General features: G+C 42.7%; 2 protein-coding genes across 6 annotated transcripts in view; one reads left to right on the top strand and one right to left on the bottom strand.

Annotated features, from left to right (window-relative positions):
• The window catches only part of DPY30 (dpy-30 histone methyltransferase complex regulatory subunit), a 31,026-nt gene extending 13,726 nt beyond the window's left edge, over nt 1–17,300 (bottom strand). Inside the window, exon 1 of one of the 2 annotated variants that reach the window (XM_061432008.1) lies at nt 17,221–17,300. The gene's annotated coding sequence lies outside the window, so the exon portion shown is untranslated. Of the gene's footprint in view, nt 1–7,858; nt 7,951–17,220 lie in introns of those variants that run through there. The other variant, XM_061432009.1, reaches the window with a different exon arrangement.
• Nucleotides 16,675–17,856, top strand: part of SPAST (spastin) — a 56,462-nt gene continuing 55,280 nt past the window's right edge. For 2 of the 4 annotated variants that reach the window (XM_061432002.1, XM_061432003.1), the window contains exon 1: nt 16,739–17,464. In XM_061432002.1, coding sequence (XP_061287986.1) covers nt 17,056–17,464 — 409 coding nt within the window. In that variant the 5' untranslated portion in view covers nt 16,739–17,055. Of the gene's footprint in view, nt 17,465–17,856 lie in introns of all 4 variants that reach the window. The other 2 variants (XM_061432004.1, XM_061432006.1) reach the window with 2 other exon arrangements.

Here is a 17,856-nt window from a genome sequence, read left to right on the forward strand (position 1 = left end):
CTTGATTCTGGTTTGTGCTTCATCCAGCCCAGTGTTTCTCATGATGTACTCTGCATATAAGTTAAATAATCAGGGTGACAATATATAGCCTTGACGTACTCTTTTCGCAGTTTGGAACTAGTCTATTGTTCCATGTCCAATTCTAACTGTTGATTCCTGACCTGCATACAGATTTGTCAAGAGACAGGTCAGGTGGTCTGGTATTCCCATCTCTTTCAGAATTTTCCACAGTTTGTTGTGGTCCACACAGTCAAAGGCTTTGGCATAGTCAATAATGCAGAAGTAGATGTTTTTCCGGAACTCTTGTGATTTTTTGATAATCCAGAGGATGTTGGCAATTTGATCTCTGGTTCCTCTACCTTTTCTAAATCCAGTTTAAACATCTAAGTTCACAGTTCACATACTGTTGAAGCCTGGCTTGGAGAATTTTGAACATTATTTTGAAAGCATGTGAGATGAGTGCAACTGTGTGGTAGTTTGAGCATTCTTTGGCATTGCTTTTCTTTGGGATTGGAATGAAAACTGACATTTTCCAGTCCTGTGGCCACTGCTGAGTTTTCCAAATTTGCTGGCATACTGACTGCAGCACTTTCACAGCATCCTCTTTTAGGATTTGAAAAGCTCAACTGGAATTCCATCACCAACACTAGCTTTGTTCGTAGTGATGCTTCCTAAGGCCCACTTGACTTTGCATTCCAGGATGTCTGGCTGTAGGTGAGTGATCACACCATCGTGATTATCTGGGTTGTGAAGATCTTTTTTGTACAGTTCTTCTGTGTATTCGTGCCACCTCTTAATATCTTCTGCTTCTGTTAGGTCCATACCATTTCTGTACTTTATTGTGCCCATCTTTGCATGAAATGTCCCCTTGGTATCTCTAATTTTCTTGAAGAGATCTCTAGTCTTTCCCATTCTGTTGTTTTCCTCTGTTTCTTTGCATTGATCACTGAGGAAGGCTTTCTAATCTCTCCCTGCTATTCTTTGGAACTCTCCATTCAAATAAGTATATCTTTCCTTTTCTCCTTTGCCTTTAGCTTCTCTTCTTTTCTCAGCTATTTGTAAGGCCTCCTCAGACAACCATTTTGCCTTTTTGCATTTCTTTTTCTTGGTCTTGATCCCTGCCTCCTATACAATGTCACCAACCTCCATCCATAGTTCTTTAGGCACTCAGTCTATCAGATCTAATCCCTTGAATCTAGTTGTCACTCCCACTGTATAATCATAAGGGATTTGATTTAGGTCATACCTGAACGGTCTAGTGTTTTCCCCACTTTTTTCAATTTAAGTCTGAATTTGGCAATAAGGAGTTTGTGATCTGAGCCACAGTCAGCTCCCAGTCTTGTTTTTGCTGACTGTTTAGAGCTTCTCCATCTTTGGCTGCAAAGAATATAATCAATCTGATTTTGGTATTGACCATCTGGTGATGTCCATGTGTAGAGTCTTCTCTTGAGTTGATGAAAGAGGGTGTTTGCTATGACTAGGGCATTCTGTTCACAAAACTCTATTAGCCTTTGCCCCGCTTCATTCTGTACTCCAAGGCCAAATTTGCCTGTTACTCCAGGTATTTCTTGACTTCCAACTTTTGCATTTCAGTCCTCTATAATGAAAAGGACATCTTTTTGGGGTGTTAGTTCTAGAAGGTCTTGTGGTCTTCATAGAACCATTCAACTTCAGCTTTTTCAGCACAACTGGTCAGGGCATAGACTTGGATTACTGTGATATTGAATGGTTTACCTTGGAAATGAACAGAGATCATTCTGTCATTTTTGAGATTGCATCCAAGTACTGCATTTCAGACTCTTTTGTTGACTATGATGGCTACTCCATTTCTTCTAAGGGATTCTTGCCCACAATAGTAGATATAATGGGAAGAGTAACTGTTTAGAGACATATAGCTAGCAAGTGGAGGAGTCAGATTTTCAAATTCAGACACTGGCTCAATTCATGACTTTAACCACTACTATGAAGAGGAGAGTGAAAAAGTTAGCTTAAAGCTCAACATTAAGAAGACTAAGATCATGGCATCTGGTCCCATCACTTCATGGGAAACAGATGGGGAAACAGTGGAAACAGTGTCAGACTTTATTTTGGGGGGCTCCAAAATCACTGCAGATGGTGATTGCAGCCATGAAATTAAAAGACGCTTACTCCTTGGAAGGAAAGTTATGACCAAACCTAGATAGCATATTCAAAAGCAGAGACATTACTTTGCCAACAAAGGTCCGTTTAGTCAAGGCTATGGTTTTTCCAGTGGTCATGTATGGATGTGAGAGTTGGACTGTGAAGAAGGCTGAGCGCCGAAGAATGGATGCTTTTGAACTGTGGTGTTGGAGAAGACTCTTGAGAGTCCCTTGGACTGCAAGGAGATCCAACCAATCCATTCTAAAGGAGATCGGTCCTGGGTGTTCTTTGGAAGGACTGATGCTAAAGCTGAAACTCCAGTACTTTGGCCACCTCATGTGAAGCGTTGACTCATTGGAAAAGACTCTGATGCTGGAATGGATTGGGATCAGGAGAAGAAGGGGATGACAGAGGATGAGATGGCTGGATGGATCACCAACTCGATGCACGTGAGTTTGAGTGAACTCCGGGAGTTGGTGATGGATAGGGAGGCCTGGCGTGCTGCAATTCATGGGGCCTCAAAGAGTTGGACACGACTGAGCGACTGAGCGAACGGAACTGAACTTAGTTAAATTCACCTACTCCAGTCCGTTTTAGTTCGCTGATTCCTAACATGTCAATGTTCACTGTTGCCATCTCCTGTTTGACCACTTCCATTTTGCCTTGATTCATGGGCCTAACATTCCAGTTTTCTATGCAATATTGCTCTTTACAGCATCAGTCTTTACTTCCATTACCAGTCACATCCACAACTGGGTGTTATTTTTGCTTTGGCTCCATCTCTTCATTCTTTCTGGAGTTAGTTCTCCACTGATCTCCAGTAGCATATTGGGCACCTAGTGACCTGGAGAGTTCATCTTTCAGTGTCCTATCTTTTTGCCTTTTCATACTGTTCATGGGGTTCTCAAGGCAAGAATACTGAAGTGGTTTCCCATTCCCTTCTCCAGTGGGCCACATTTTGTCAGAACTCTCCACTATGACCCGTCCGTCTTGGTTCAGACCTGACATGATCTGGTCGACCAGATATGAGCTGGTGGTAGTTAATCCCACCTGAATTGCATGACGGCTATGCAATGGGACAGGAGAGGTTTTCCCAAGGGAAAACCTTAGAATGACTAGGAAGAGGAAAGAAAGGGAATGAATTTGAAGAGTTAGCCAAAAAATATTGACTATCGTGTATTCTGAAGGAGTTCATACTCATTATAAGCTTACGACAAAAGAAATGGAATGCCAAAAGAATGACACAGCAGTTATACTTCTGGGATTTTATCCCATAGAACACAAGGATACAAAGATACTTACTATACCACAGTTTTTAGTAGGAGAAGATTGGGAATAGATTAAATTATGATATCTCAATACAGTGGACTACTGTGCAGCCATTGAAAAGAATGAGGTAGATCTACGGTGCTGTTGTTGTTCAATTGCTAAGTCATGTCCAACTCTTTGTGACTTCTTGGACGATAGCCTGCCAGGCTCCTCTGGCCTCCACTGTTTCCTGAGGTTTGCTCAGTTTCACATCCATTGAGTTGGTGATGCTATCTAACTATCTCATCCTCTGTCATCCCCTTCTCCTCCTGCCCTCAATCTTTCCCAGCATCAGGGGCTTTTCCAGTGAGTTGACTGTTCACCTCTGGTGGCCAAAGCATTGGAGCATCAGTCCTTCCAATAAAGATTCAGGGTTTATTTCCTTTAGGATTGACTAGTTTGATCTCCTTGCAGTCCAAGGGACTGTCAAGAGTCTTCTTCAGGACCACAATTTAAAAGCATCGATTCTTCAGCCCACAGCCTTCTTTATGGTCCAACTCTCACAGCTGTACATGACTGGTGGAAAAACCATAGCTTTGACTATATGCACCTTGTTTGGCAAAGTGATGTCTGCTTTTTAATATGATGTCTAGATTTGTCATAGCTATATAAATCTACATCTATAGCTACTGGCATGTTAAAAATATTCACAACATAATTTTGTCTGAAAACACATGTTGTAGGAAATCTGTGTAGTGAGGTATTTTTTTTTTTGCATGTACATACTTGTATATGCATATAAAAAAGCCTGGAGAGATATACAACAAACTATTAATAGTGGTTACCTGTGGAGAGTGAAAATGTGGAAGGTAAATAAGTTGTTGCTTTCTACAAACTTTTATATTGTTTGAGTTTTTTTTTTTTTTTTTTTACCAAAGGCATAAATTTGTTTTGAAATTAAAAGGCCAGGAATATGCTCATCCCTGCCATCTCCAATCACACTGAAGACCACCTGATGCAGAAGAGAAAGAGAAAGCCCCATCACGCCTATGAATAGCAAACAGGTGAAACAGCACTAATAACAGCAACAGTCAGTTCAGTCATTCAGTCATGTCTGACTCTTTGAGACCCCATGAACTTCAGCATGCCAGGCCTCCCTGTCCATCACCAACTCCCGGAGTTCACCCAAACCCATTTCCTTTGAGTCGGTGATGCCATCCAACCATCTCATCCTCTGTCATCCCCTTCTCCTCCTGCCCCCAATCTTTCCTAGCATCAGGGTCTTTTCCAATGAGTCAGCTCTTTGCATCAGGTGGCCAAATTATCGGAGTTTCAGCTTCAACATCAGTCCTACCAATGAACACCCAGGACTGATCTCCTTTAGGATGGACTGGTTGGATCTCCTTGCAGTCCAAGGGATTCTCAAGAGTCTCCTCCAACACCACAGTTCAAAAGAATCAATTCTTCAGCACTCAGCTTTCTTTATACTCCAGCTCTCATATCCATACATGACCACTGGAAAAAACAATAGCCTTGACTAGAAGGACCTTTACTGACAAAGTAATGTCTCTGCTTTTTAATATGCCATCTCAGTTCAGTCAGTTCAGTCACTCAGTCGTGTCCAACTCTTTGCGACCCCATGAATTGCAGCACGCCAGGCCTCCCTGTCCATCACCAACTCCCGGAGTTCACTCAGACTTACGTCCATCGAGTCAGTGATACCATCCAGCCATCTTATCCTCTGTCATCCCCTTCTCCTCCTGCCCCCAATCCCTCCCAGTATCAGGGTCTTTTCCAACGAGTCAACTCTTCACATGAGGTGGCCAGAGTATCGGAGTTTCAGCTTTAGCATCAGTCCTTCCAGTGAACACCCAGGACTGATCTCCTTTAGAATGGACTGGTTGGATCTCCTTGCAGTCCCAGGGACTCTCAAGAGTCTTCTCCAACACCTATGTTGGTCATAACTTTCCTTCCAAGGAATAAGCAACAGGGAAATACACAAATGCGCCTGCAAAAAATATTAAAAGACCAGGAATTTCCCTGGTGGCCCAGTGGTTAAGACTCTGCACTTCTAGTATAGGCAGCACAAATTCAGTCCCTGGTATAGGAACTAAGATCCTGCATGCCACAGGGAACAAGTGGGAAAAAAAAAGAGAGAGGCCAAAAATATTTAGATAATTTTTTAAATTGTATGTCATTTTATTGTATGTAACACAGGCAATAATGAGGAAGAATATTTACATGAGTAATGAGTCTCGTCGGTTATATGATAGCATTAAAAAAAAAAAAAAGCCTTCCAGTTCATTCTTCCCTTTACCCTCCTATTTATGGGGCATCTGCAGAAAAGAGTTAACATAGCAGGGCCAAGACTGCTGGCTTTAGAAAGGCCTGCTTGAAAGACTGGCTGGTGTCTAGGCATTTGAAGAGTAAACTGTTCCCTACACTGATATATGGGGTCACAATGGCTCAGTGGTAAAGAATCCACCTGCCAATGCAGGAGATGTGGGTTTGATCCCCGAGTCAAGAAGATCCTCTAGAGTAGGAAATGGCAACCCACTGCAGTATTCTTGCTTGGGAAATCCCACGGACAAAGCAGCCTGGTGGGCTACAGTCCATGAGTTTGCAAAACAGTCAGACATGACTGAGCAATTAAACAACAACACTGATATAAAACTTTCCCTATATGATAAGAGTGGCTCACTGAGTCTAAAATGTTTGTGCAGACAACATGGTTTATGTTAAGCACCTGCTTTCCTTCTAGGAGTTGGGACTTCTGGTATGTGTTAGGCAGAGGATGACCACATGATCAGCAGGACTGAATTTCTGATGAGTGTCCCTGATAGACAGCATTTCACACATACTGTCAGATCTCACTGCTGGTGGAATGGTGTCCTGTGTGACTCAACTGAGAGAAGGCTCTTGGAAGTTGATGTTGGGTTTCCTCCAGACTTTGTCCATGTGCCTTTTTCCTTGCTGATTTTGCTTTGTATCCTCCTGCTGTCATAAATCAGAGCTGCAAATAAGACTCTATTCTGAGTCGTATAAGTGAGTGAGTGAAAGTCTCTCAGTCATGTCCGACTCTTTGCGACCCCATGGACTGTAGCCCAACAAGCTTCTCTGTCCACGGAGTTCTCCAGGCAAGAATACTGGAGTGGGTAGCCATTTCCTTCTCCAAGGGATCTTCCCAACCCAGGGATTGAATGTAGGTCTTCTGCACTGCAGGCAGATTCTTTACCATCTGAGCCATCAGAGAAATTGAATTGTGTGAGTACTTCTAGTAAATGACCAAACCTGGGGGTAAACATGGAGATCTTCCACTCTTGGAGAGTTTAAGATAAATATAAATTACAGTGCCTGCCCTCATAAATTTGTATTCTAGTTCAGCTAGATCAGACATTTAAATGTCAATATAAGATAACTGATTACAGATGAATGCTAGCTATCTGAATGCTTCAGATTAATTCTGAAGGAGTTCACATGAAGTTGAGATAAATGCAAGCAGGTAACCTTGGAGCAAGTTGGACCAAAGAATAATTATTTCAGCAAAGCAGGGAGGAATGGGATCAAGGGGACATAATTCCAATTAACATAATTTCACTGATGAAATTAAATGGAGGAACTCAAGTATCCTTGCAAAAATATGTTGTAAGAATATGTGTTGGAGAAGACTCTTGAGAGTCCCTTAGGACTGCAAGGAGATCAAACCAGTCAATCCTAAAGGAAATCAATCCTGAATATTCATTGGAAGGACTGATGCTATAGGTGAAGCTCCAAAATTTTGGCCACCTGATGTGAAGAGCTGACTTACTGGAAAAGATCGTGATGCCTGAAAAGATTGAAGGCAGGAGGAGAAGGGGATGACAGAGGACGAGACAGTTGGATGGCATTACCAACTCAATGCACATGAGTTTCAGCAAGCTCTGGGAGATGGTAAGTAAAGGACAGGGAAGCCTGGTGTGCTACAGTCCATGGGGTGGCAAAGAGTGGGACACAACTAAGCGACTGAACAACAACAAATACTAGAATATAGGGATTGAGGACTTACCTGGCGGTCCAGCAGTTAAAGAATCTGCCTGCCAATGCAGGGAATAGGGGTTCAGTCCCTGTTCTGGGAAGATTCCACATGCCTTGGGCAGCTAAGCTTCTGTGCCACAACTACTGAAACCCTCGCGCCACAGCTAGAGAGTAGCCCCTGCTTGCTGTGACTAGAGAAAGCCCATGCACAGCACCAAAAACCCATTGCAGCCAAAAATAAATAAGTAAATACTTTTACAAACAGTATAGGAATCAAGCTTATCTGATAAGAAGGATTTCAAGGATAATGAAGAGTTTCTGAAATGACAATGGAAACCACTCTGGGAAACTGACGACTTGTTTTTTATGCCCCAACACTCATCCAGTGCTAACAATTCCCATTACTCTCCTTTTCATGTATGTCAGAGTAAATGCCTTCCCACCATAAACATGGAAATGTAACATATTTACATACCCAAGTATTTTCTTTAGAGTGATGACTGAATATACCTTCTGGTAATTTAGACTGCCATTCTACCACATTCATTTAATATCCTGTGTTAACTGACTCTGCTCTGCCTCCATAGCCTCACAGCTTTAAAAACTGAGCTGAGCAAATTAGGTAACAATTTATACTGTTACACCTACTACTATTTCAAAACCATGAGCTCATCCACACTTTCCATAGTAACAAATCCTCTGCAAACTAGAGAATCTCAAACTGGTGCCTCAGTTTTGGTTTGTTTGTTTTCAAATTTTGAGCCAACATCTCCTGAGCAATAAATTTCACATAAAATTTGAGAATTCTGTTTTCTCTTTAAATGTTTTAAAACTTTGGCAACAGAGGCACACATTTCTGAAAGGCAAAGAGCTTGAGCCGAGTAACAGCTGTCACATTTAATAAGGGAATTCTACTCTTAAATTTTTCAAAATATTTTTTAAGAATTTATTTATTTTTCAAAGTCTTTATTATTCACATCATATATATATATTTGAATTTCACATCCACACATGGAATTTATATATATATATATGTCTGACCACTGTTGCTACTTGCTATTTAAGTTTTTTAGCCATGTATTGCACTGTACACTTACTCTTATTCCCTACTGTGTCCTGGCACCTTACTCATCACCTGGCAGGTTGTCTGTGCTTAATATGTTTGTTGAACAAATGAATGAATAAATATATGTCACAATGTGGGGAAATGATTACTTGTCGACAACTGTGTTTTGGCAACCCACTCCAGTACTCTTGTCTGGAGAAGCCCATGGATGGAGGAGCCTGGTAGGCTACTCTTTGTGACCTCCACGGGGTCACAAAGAGTCAGACACGACTGAGCGATTTTACTTTCTTTCTTTCATGTTTTTGCTTATGAACATAGCTATAGGATAAAAATTCCCTAATTGTTACTTGACTGTTGCCATTTCTTATCTCCAACCATGTTTAATGTTTCTCTCTTATATTTTCTGCCTTTTTCAAAATCAGTTATCTCTTCTCTTGGTTCTAGGTGCACCACTTCATTTTACTTTTTTTAAATTATTAATTGAAAAGAAATACTTAATAAATGTCATAGGTCCCTACTTTAAATAATTCAGCATCTTTCAAACTGAAGGTTGGGGAATTTCTTAGAAGAGAAGGAGATTTACAAGATATATATAATTATATATAAAACAACTATTAAGTGGTAATCTCTTTCTAAATAAATTAATGGGTTAAAGTGATAAAGTGACCAAATGTCCTGGATTCGTTAGCACAGTACTCAGGTCCTCCTTTTTGTCCTGGTGAAACTGGCCCAGATTCCCTTCAAGATTAAGTGTCCTGCAAGTTCTTGCCATCTGACAATGGGGAAGTTGTCACGCTATAGAGTAAATGGCTGAGAAGGTTAGTATCTTCAGTGCAGGGAGATTATAAAGCCAGGGTAATAGCTAGGTGGGCTTCCCAGTGGTCAGTGGTCAGTGGTGAAGAATCCACCTGCCAATGCAGGAGACCTTGATTCAGTCCCTGAGTCAGGAAGATCACCTGGAGAAGCAAATGACAATCCATTCCATTATTCTTACCTGGGAAATCCCATGGACAGAGGAGCCTGATGGACTACAGCCCACGGGGTCGCAAAGAGTCAGACATGACTTAGCAAATAAACAGCGTCAACAATATCCAGGCATTATTTTTCTTGAGGCAAGTTAAGATGTTAATTGAGAAAAATGGATTTGACTGGCATATAATTCCAAGAGGCAGAAGATGTGGACTGAGATTATTGAAAATTCAGATCCCAGTAGAGTATAAATTCTGGAATGGCATTGTACATGTAAGAGACAGAAACAAAATTTACTGAGCCTTCTTACATTGCAGGTATTATGCAGGAGGTTTTAGATGTATTCTTTTACTTTGCAATTTAATTCTTATTCTACCAATTTTACAGATGAGTTAAAGGAGTTGATCCATATCACACAACCAATAAGTGACAGAACCAAAACACCAACCTGTCTTTCTCTCAAGCCCATATTTTTACCAAACCAAAAAAAAAAAAGGGGGGGGAAGGTATAGAAAAGCAGTCAATGTTAAGAACAACTGGATAGCAGAGATCTAGCAAGTGGGAGTCAAGGGGCCAAAAACCCAATACCTCGAGGCTCAGGAATGAAAGATCACTCTCCATACAGGGGCAAGTGATATATATATTTCAAGATTAATAAAATATAAACAGTCTATATAAAAGTGTTTTTCTTTGGAGGCCTAGATTTTAAACTTAAAACCCTAAAGTAGCATGTGTCATTAATTAATACATGATGTTGGGCAACTAACAGGCTGTTAGGAGCCTCAAATTCCTTATTTTGAAAAATGGAGGCAATAAGGCTTAAAAGAGTGGTGATTGACTACAACAGTCAAGTTAACCTGCTTAGCCTAGAATATGGGTTCAATACATGTTAGCTAGTAGTAGTCATCATTATTACTGTATTAATGATTATAGTCATCATTATTACTGTTGCTGTTGTCTCCTTAAACTTAAGTATGTTACTGTACCTCATGATTGAAACTAGGAATGTTTTGATGACTCAGCAAAATGGCTGGGAAATGCTTTCTTAGATTCTAATCTGAAATTGAGGTAAAAGGGAATTCTACCTACAATCACTGTGGTAGATTACTTGCAAAGATGGCCACAGTAATTCCTTTCATCCATACATGTACACTTCTTTGCAATGTGACTTTGCTACGACTCCATTGAGATGTGGAATTTATTTTCCTATCTCTTCCATTGAGGTTGGCCATATGACTTGCTTTGATAATAGAATGCAGCAGAAATTACATTATGCAACTTTGAAGTTTGGGCTTAAAGAGAATTTACATCTTCCTTTCATGCTCTGTTGGAAGCCAGACGCTATATAAAGAAGTATGGTGGGACTTCCCAGGTGGTGTAGTGAATAAGAATCTGCCTGCTAATGCAGGGGACATGGGTTCAGTCCCTGGTCTGGGAAGATTCCACATGCTGTGGAAGCCCACAGAACTACTGACCCCACACTCTAGGGCCTGTGAGCCGCAGCTACTAAGCCTGGTGCCTAGAGCCTGTTGTCGGCAACAAAAGAAGCCACTACAATGAGAAGCGCACTTTGAAATGAAGAGTAGCCCCCTCTCACTGCAACTAGAGAAAGACCATGCAAAGCAAGGAAAATCCAGTGTAGCCAAAAATAAAATAAATAAATAAAAAGTTACAAAGAAAAAAAAGATATGGAATATTCTGCTGGAGATACATGCCCCAGCCAATAGCCACCACCAGCCTCTGGACATCTGAATGAAGATAGCTACACCATCCAGCCCCAGTCAAGCCTGTAGTAGATTACTGCAGTCATATAAATGAACCCAGGTAGGGCTAGCAGAAGAATCACCCTGCCACACTCAGTCCAAGTTGCTGACTTACAGAACTGTGAGTAAATAAATGGTTATCTTAAGTCAGTAAGTTTTGGAGTGGTTAATTATATAGCAACAGCTCAGTCATGTCCGACTCTTTGCAACCCCATAGACTATACAGTCCATGGAATTCTCCGGGCAAGAATACTGGATTATATTATACCTTATACAAGATAATAAGAATAAGATAATAAGATAAGATACAAATATAAGGATTATATTTGTATAAGGTAAAAACCAGGTAATCGTTTCCTTCTCCAGGGGATCTTCCCAACCCAGGGATAGAACCCAGGTCTCCCACATTGTAGGTGGATTCTTTACCAGCTGAGCTACCAGAGAAGCCCATAGCAACAGATATCTACAACAATTACCATATTTGAATTGTTTTTCAAAATATCAGTGTTTATTAAACGAGTACCATAAGCAAGGCATCAGGCTAGGTGCAGAAAGTGAACCAAAATGTGTAAAGTTTGGTCACTGCCTTGAAAAGAATTTATAAACTATATCAGGAGATAGTAAAGTATTTAAATAACATAAACTATATATTAGAAGAACCACAGAGTAACACAACCATATTGTTATACGAATTAAAAATATATAATTTCTGCTGGAAGTGGTAAGGGGAGGATTTATCAAGAAGATAGTATTAGAGCCTTGAAGGATTTTGATGGTGGAAGTAGGAGGAAAATCAATTCTAAGAGAAAGAAAAATGACCTGAGGATAACTGTGGTCCTGGGAAAGAGCAAAGAGTGCTCAGAAACTTGTCAGTATTTTACTTGGATTATAATATATGTATAGATGTGGGAGAACTCATTTAACAAATATCCAGGTACAACTTCATTCCAGGCACTGGCTACTACTCTGTTATGTAATAGGTGTGGAAGTTGAACTACAGACGTGGAGGCTGGCCGAGTCGCTAGCGCAAGAAGGTGGTGGAACAGGGATTCGAATGCAAGTAGTCTGACTCCAGAACCACCCCACTACTGTGCTGTGTCTTGGCTAAGTTAAGAAATTAGTTAGGGGGAAAAAAACAAAACTGGCACCAAACTAAATACCCTTCAACAGTTGCAGTGAAAACAAATACACTATAGCTGTACAAACCAACAAGAAGGAATCTCAAATACTTATTTATTTATATTTTTGGCTGTGCTGGACCTTTATTGCTGTTTATGGGCATTCTCTAGTTGCGGCAAGTGGGAACCAGTCTTGCCGTGGTGCGCATTCTTCTCCTTGCGGCGGCTTCTCTTGCTGCGAGCACAGGCTCTAGGCACGCAGGCTTCAGTAACTGCGGTCCAAGGGCTCTAGCGTGCGCACTCAGTAGATATGGGATCTTCCTGGACCCGGGATTGAACCTGTGCCCCTGCATTGGCAGGCGAATTCTCAGCCACTGTACCACCAGGGAAGTCCTCAAACACTTAATATTGAACAGAAAAATCAAATTAAGGGCAATATGTGCAATATGATTATATTTGTATAAGGTAAAAACCAGGCAACTACATAACATGTTTATACATGTTAATGTATACATGAAACTAAAATGAAAAGGAGAAAAATGATGAGTACAAAATTCAGGATACCCCCTTGCCCATCACGCACTGCACGTTCCTGGGGAACCTGGTGCTAAAGTAGACAGTCATTCGTAGACAACCTGCTTCTGGGTCGGGGTTTCGTACATAGCAGAATAGCTTCCTCACTTCAATCTATTGAAAGTCAGCCCTTGACATAAGGGTTTGTAAAAAATGAAGAGATCTTTTTTTTTAACTTTTTTTTTTAGAGGAAAAGAATTCTTTTCTTTTTTAAGAAATATTTTTTTAAACAAAATTTTTAAAAAAGAAAGAAAATAAACAAAATTCAGATAAATTCTCTGGCATTCCAGTGGTTAAGGCTCCATGCTTCCACTGCAAGGGGCACAGGTTTGATTCCTGACCAAGGAACTAAGATCCCGAAGGTCATATGGAATGAAAAAACCACAAAATCCAAAATTCAGAATAGTGTCTTCCTCTGGAGGGAAGAAAAGAGATTGAGATTAGGGAGGGGAATCACAGAGTGCTTCAAAGAACAGGTTACATTAGTTTTTCTTAAAATAGAAGCTGTTTATTTTTTCTTTAAATAATATATATCTTATACAGTCATTTCTCTGTTCCCCAATACCAAAAGCCAGGGATGCTCAAGTCTATTACATAAAATGACATAGTATTTGTTTATTAATATAATATACTCACATTCTTGTGTTGTTGGAAGAGGGTGTTGGCTATGACCAGTGTGTTCTCCAGCCTTTGTCCTGCTTCATGTTGTACTCCAAGGCCAAACTTGCCTGTTACTCCAGGTATCTTTTGATTTCCTACTCTTGCATGCCAGCCCCCTATGATGAAAAGGACATCTTTTTTTTTTTGGGTGTTAGTGCTAGAAGGTCTTGTAGGTTTTCATAGAACCATTCAACTTTAGCTTCTTCAGCATTAGTGGTTGGGGGCATAGACTTGGATTACTGTGATATTGAATGGTTTGTCTTGGAAATGAACCAAGATCATTCTGTCATTTTTCAGATTGCAACCAAGTACTGCATTTTGGACTTTTTTGTGATTATGATGCTTCTCCATTTCTTCTAAGGGATTCTTGCCCACAATAGTAGATATAATGGTCATTTGAATTAAACTCGCCCATTCCTGTCCATTTTGGTTCACTGATTCCTAAAATGTCAGTGTTCACTCTTGCCATCTCCTGTTTGACCATTTCCAATTTACCTTGATTCATGGACCTAACATTCCAGGTTCCTATGCAGAAGAATTGATGCTTGTGAACTGTGGTGCTGGAGAAGACTCTTGAAAGTCCCTTGGATAGCACGGAGATCAAACCAGTCAATCCTAAAGGAAATCAACCCTGAATATTCACTGGAATGACTGATGTGGAAGGTGAAGCTCCAATACTTTGGCCACCTGATGCAAAGAGTTGACTCACTGGAAAAGACCCTGATGCTGGGAAAGACTGAAGGAAGGAGGAGAAGGGGAGGACAGAGGATCAGATGGTTGGATGGCATCACCAACTCAATGGACATGAGTTTGAGCAAACTCCAGGAGATGGTGGAGGACAGGGAAGCCTGGCAATCTGCAGTCCATGGGGTTGCAAGGAGTCAGACACAACTGAACGACTGAACAACAACTCACATTCTACCATATACTTGAAATAATCTCTAGGTCACCGACAACACCTAATACAATGTAATTACTATGCAAATAGTGGCAGGCCATGTGGCAAATTCAAATTTTGCTTTCTGGAACTTTCTGGGTTTTCAAATATTTTCCACCTGCTATTGGTTGAATTTGGATGCAGAACAATGGATATATCATATATTACATGATAAATGTATAAATCAATTTTCACACAACAACAGAATCATACCACAGGGTTCAAAAGAGAGACTTCAGGAATTGAATTAATCAGATGTGAAAGAGAGAGGGCATTTCAGAATGAGGAACTGGCAGAGAACAGAGGCAGGAAAAGGGGTGGGGAGTAGTAAGAGGGAAACAGGGAGTAGGTCATTTTTGCAATAGCCTATATTTGTAAGAGTGTAGTGGTGCACAAAAGTTAGGTAAAGATGTGGCCAGAATGTGGAGTTTCTTGGAAGCATTTGTAAACCTTACACTGTAAACGATGAAGTCTTTATATCCACTAGGATTCCTTAGTTTGAGGCAACAAGAAACAATTGCGGCTAACCCAAGTAAAAAGAGACCAAAAAGAAAAAACAAAATAGGGTGATAGATGGAGAGAGAAAAAGAGAGACCGGGGAAGGAGAAAGGGAGTGTGAGAAACAGAAGAGAAAAACAGAGAAACAAATTCAATAGTTTTGAGATAGGTTATCAAGTAAGTGACCAGCCCAGGAACCTCGTAGTTCTGAGCATCTCAATGATATGAACTGATAGAGCAGCTCTTTAGAGCACTCAGTTCTTAACTTACCTCCTATTTCAGTGTGTCTCCACGCAAGATTCCAGTTTCTAGGACAGTATGGGTAACCTAGGGCTTCCCTAGTGTTTCCCGTTTCCCCTCTGTGACTCGGGAGGCGAGATTCTACGCTTGCAGCTCAGGATAATACTGGCAGCAGAGGTAGTTTTCCAAAGGAAGAGACGTCGAGCAGATTTTGAAAAACGGAAAAAAAAAAAAAAAAAAGTCCAGTCTGGATTCCTGAGGAAGTATGGAATGACTACCATGCAAAACCTAAAAATTCCCTTATTGAAACTAATTCTTCAGACTAGACATCTAGTTAAATTCAGTTCAGTAGCTCAGGCGTGTCTGATTCTTTGTGACCCCATGGACTGCAGCACGCCAGGCCTCCCTGTCCATCACCAACTCCCGGAGCTTACTCAGACTCATGTCCACTGAGTCCTTGATGCCATCCAACCATCTCATCCTCTGTCGTCCCCTTCTCCTCCCGCCTTCCATCTTTCTCAGCACCAGGGTCTTTTCGAATGAGTCAGTTCTTTGCATCAGGTGGCCAAAGTATTGAAGTTTCAGCTTCAGCATCAGTCATTACAATTAACATTCAGGACTGATTTCCTTTAGGATGAACTGGTTGGATCTCCTTGCTGTCCAAAGGACTCTCAAGAGTCTTCTTCAATACCACAGTTCAAAAGCATCAATTCTTCGGCTCTCAGCTTTCTTTATAGTCCAACTCTCATATCCATACATGATTACTGGAAAAACCATAGCTTTGACTAGAGGGACCTTTGTTGGCATAGTAATGTCTCTCTTTTTAATATGCTGTCTGAAAGTGAAATCGCTCAGTTGTGTCCGACTTTTGCGACCCCATGGACTGTAGCCTACTAGGCTCCTCCGTCCATGGGATTTTCCAGGCAAGAGTACTGGAATGGGTTGCCATTTCCTTCTGCAGGGGATCTTCCCGACCCAGGGATGGAACCTGGGTCTCCCGCATTGTAGGCAGACGTTTTTACCATCTGAGCCACCAGGGAAGCCCAATATGCTGTCTATGTTGGTCATAAATACGCACCAATTTAATTAAACTTCTCGAATCGATTATTTCACCCCAATGAACTAACATTTTCGTTTTCAGTGACCTGACGTTTTTGAGCGTCCTACAACCTCTATCTTCTTAGATAATAATTACTAGATTGGACCCATTACTTTTGCGGTGAAACTGAGATCAACCATTCCTTATGGAAGACCAGCAGAAAATGCTGAAAGAAATATAAGAAAACGACGACACCCCAAGTCCTACAAACTAGCCGAGGGACCCCAAGCTGCAGCGGTCCCTTTCTTGAGTTAACGGTCTAGGTGCCCTGATACTGAATTACCAGGGTCAGCGAAATCGATTGAGCTACGGGTCCCTAAGGGGTAAGTAGGCCGAACTGCATACTGGAAAATGTAGTTCCGCGAGGGAAGGGAGGAATGGCGAGCGGCGCACACGCGCAGAAGGAGCTCAGGGCAACAAAGACGGCGACGTGCGCGCACGCGCCGGATAAAGAGTCGGGAGGGCTGCGCTTGCGCTCCGGGCCGCCGCTCTGAGCTACCGAACAGCCAAGAGGACAGAGAGAGGGAGGGGCAGGAGCCACCGACCGCCGGAGGAGAAGGGGTTGTGCTCCTGGACGAGCGAGGAGAAAGGGGCGGGGCCGGCGAGCAGCGCGCGGAGGTGCACCGCTCCTGGGACCGGGGCCGCCCGGGGGTCTGTGGCCCTTGCCGTCCCAGTGGCTGCCGCCGTCGCTTGGCCGCCGTCGGTCTGCGGGAGGCGGGTTATGGCGGCGGCGGCAGTGGGAGCTGTGAATGAATTCTCCGGGTGGACGAGGGAAGAAGAAAGGCTCCGGCGGCCCCAGCAGCCCGGTGCCTCCCAGGCCTCCGCCCCCTTGCCAGGCCCGCTCCCGTCCCGCCCCCAAGCCGGCCCCTCCGCCCCAATCGCCGCATAAGCGGAACCTGTACTACTTCTCCTACCCGCTGTTCTTAGGCTTCGCGCTGCTGCGCCTGGTCGCCTTCCACCTGGGGCTCCTCTTCGTGTGGCTCTGCCAGCGCTTCTCCCGCGCCCTCATGGCCGCCAAGAGGAGCTCCGGGGCCGCGCCGGCCTCGGCGTCGCCCCCGGCACCGGTGCCAGGCGGGGAGGCCGAGCGCGTCCGAGCGTTCCACAAACAGGCCTTCGAGTACATCTCCGTCGCCCTGCGCATCGATGAGGACGAGAAAGGTAAATGGGGGGCTGGGGGGGAGGGGGCGGCGGCGCCGGGAAGAAAGCGCTGCGGTCGCCGAGGGAGGGCAACACCTGCGTCCCTTTCCTGACGGAGCCAGCGGGCGCCCCCGAAACTGATCTGCCCTGCGAGACCGCTTCCTCGGGGTTAGACCCTCATCCTTTATGAGTCTCAACTGAAAAACCCTCCCCTTTCAGGCACCCTAGCCGCTGACTTTGTTTCAGACACTAGCCTACACCTACATTTCTGTATGACCCGAGTCCCTGTGAGACACCTGGACGTGCTGCTGACAGTGACAGTTGTCCTAGAGTGACCACACAGAGCCTTTCTAGCGCTGTAAACAGTGAGTGGCTTGCTCTGAGCCAGGTTTCCAAAAGGTTTTGATATCGAA

This window comes from Bos javanicus, chromosome 11 (genome assembly GCF_032452875.1).
Source record: "Bos javanicus breed banteng chromosome 11, ARS-OSU_banteng_1.0, whole genome shotgun sequence".
Classification (NCBI taxonomy): domain Eukaryota; kingdom Metazoa; phylum Chordata; class Mammalia; order Artiodactyla; family Bovidae; genus Bos; species Bos javanicus.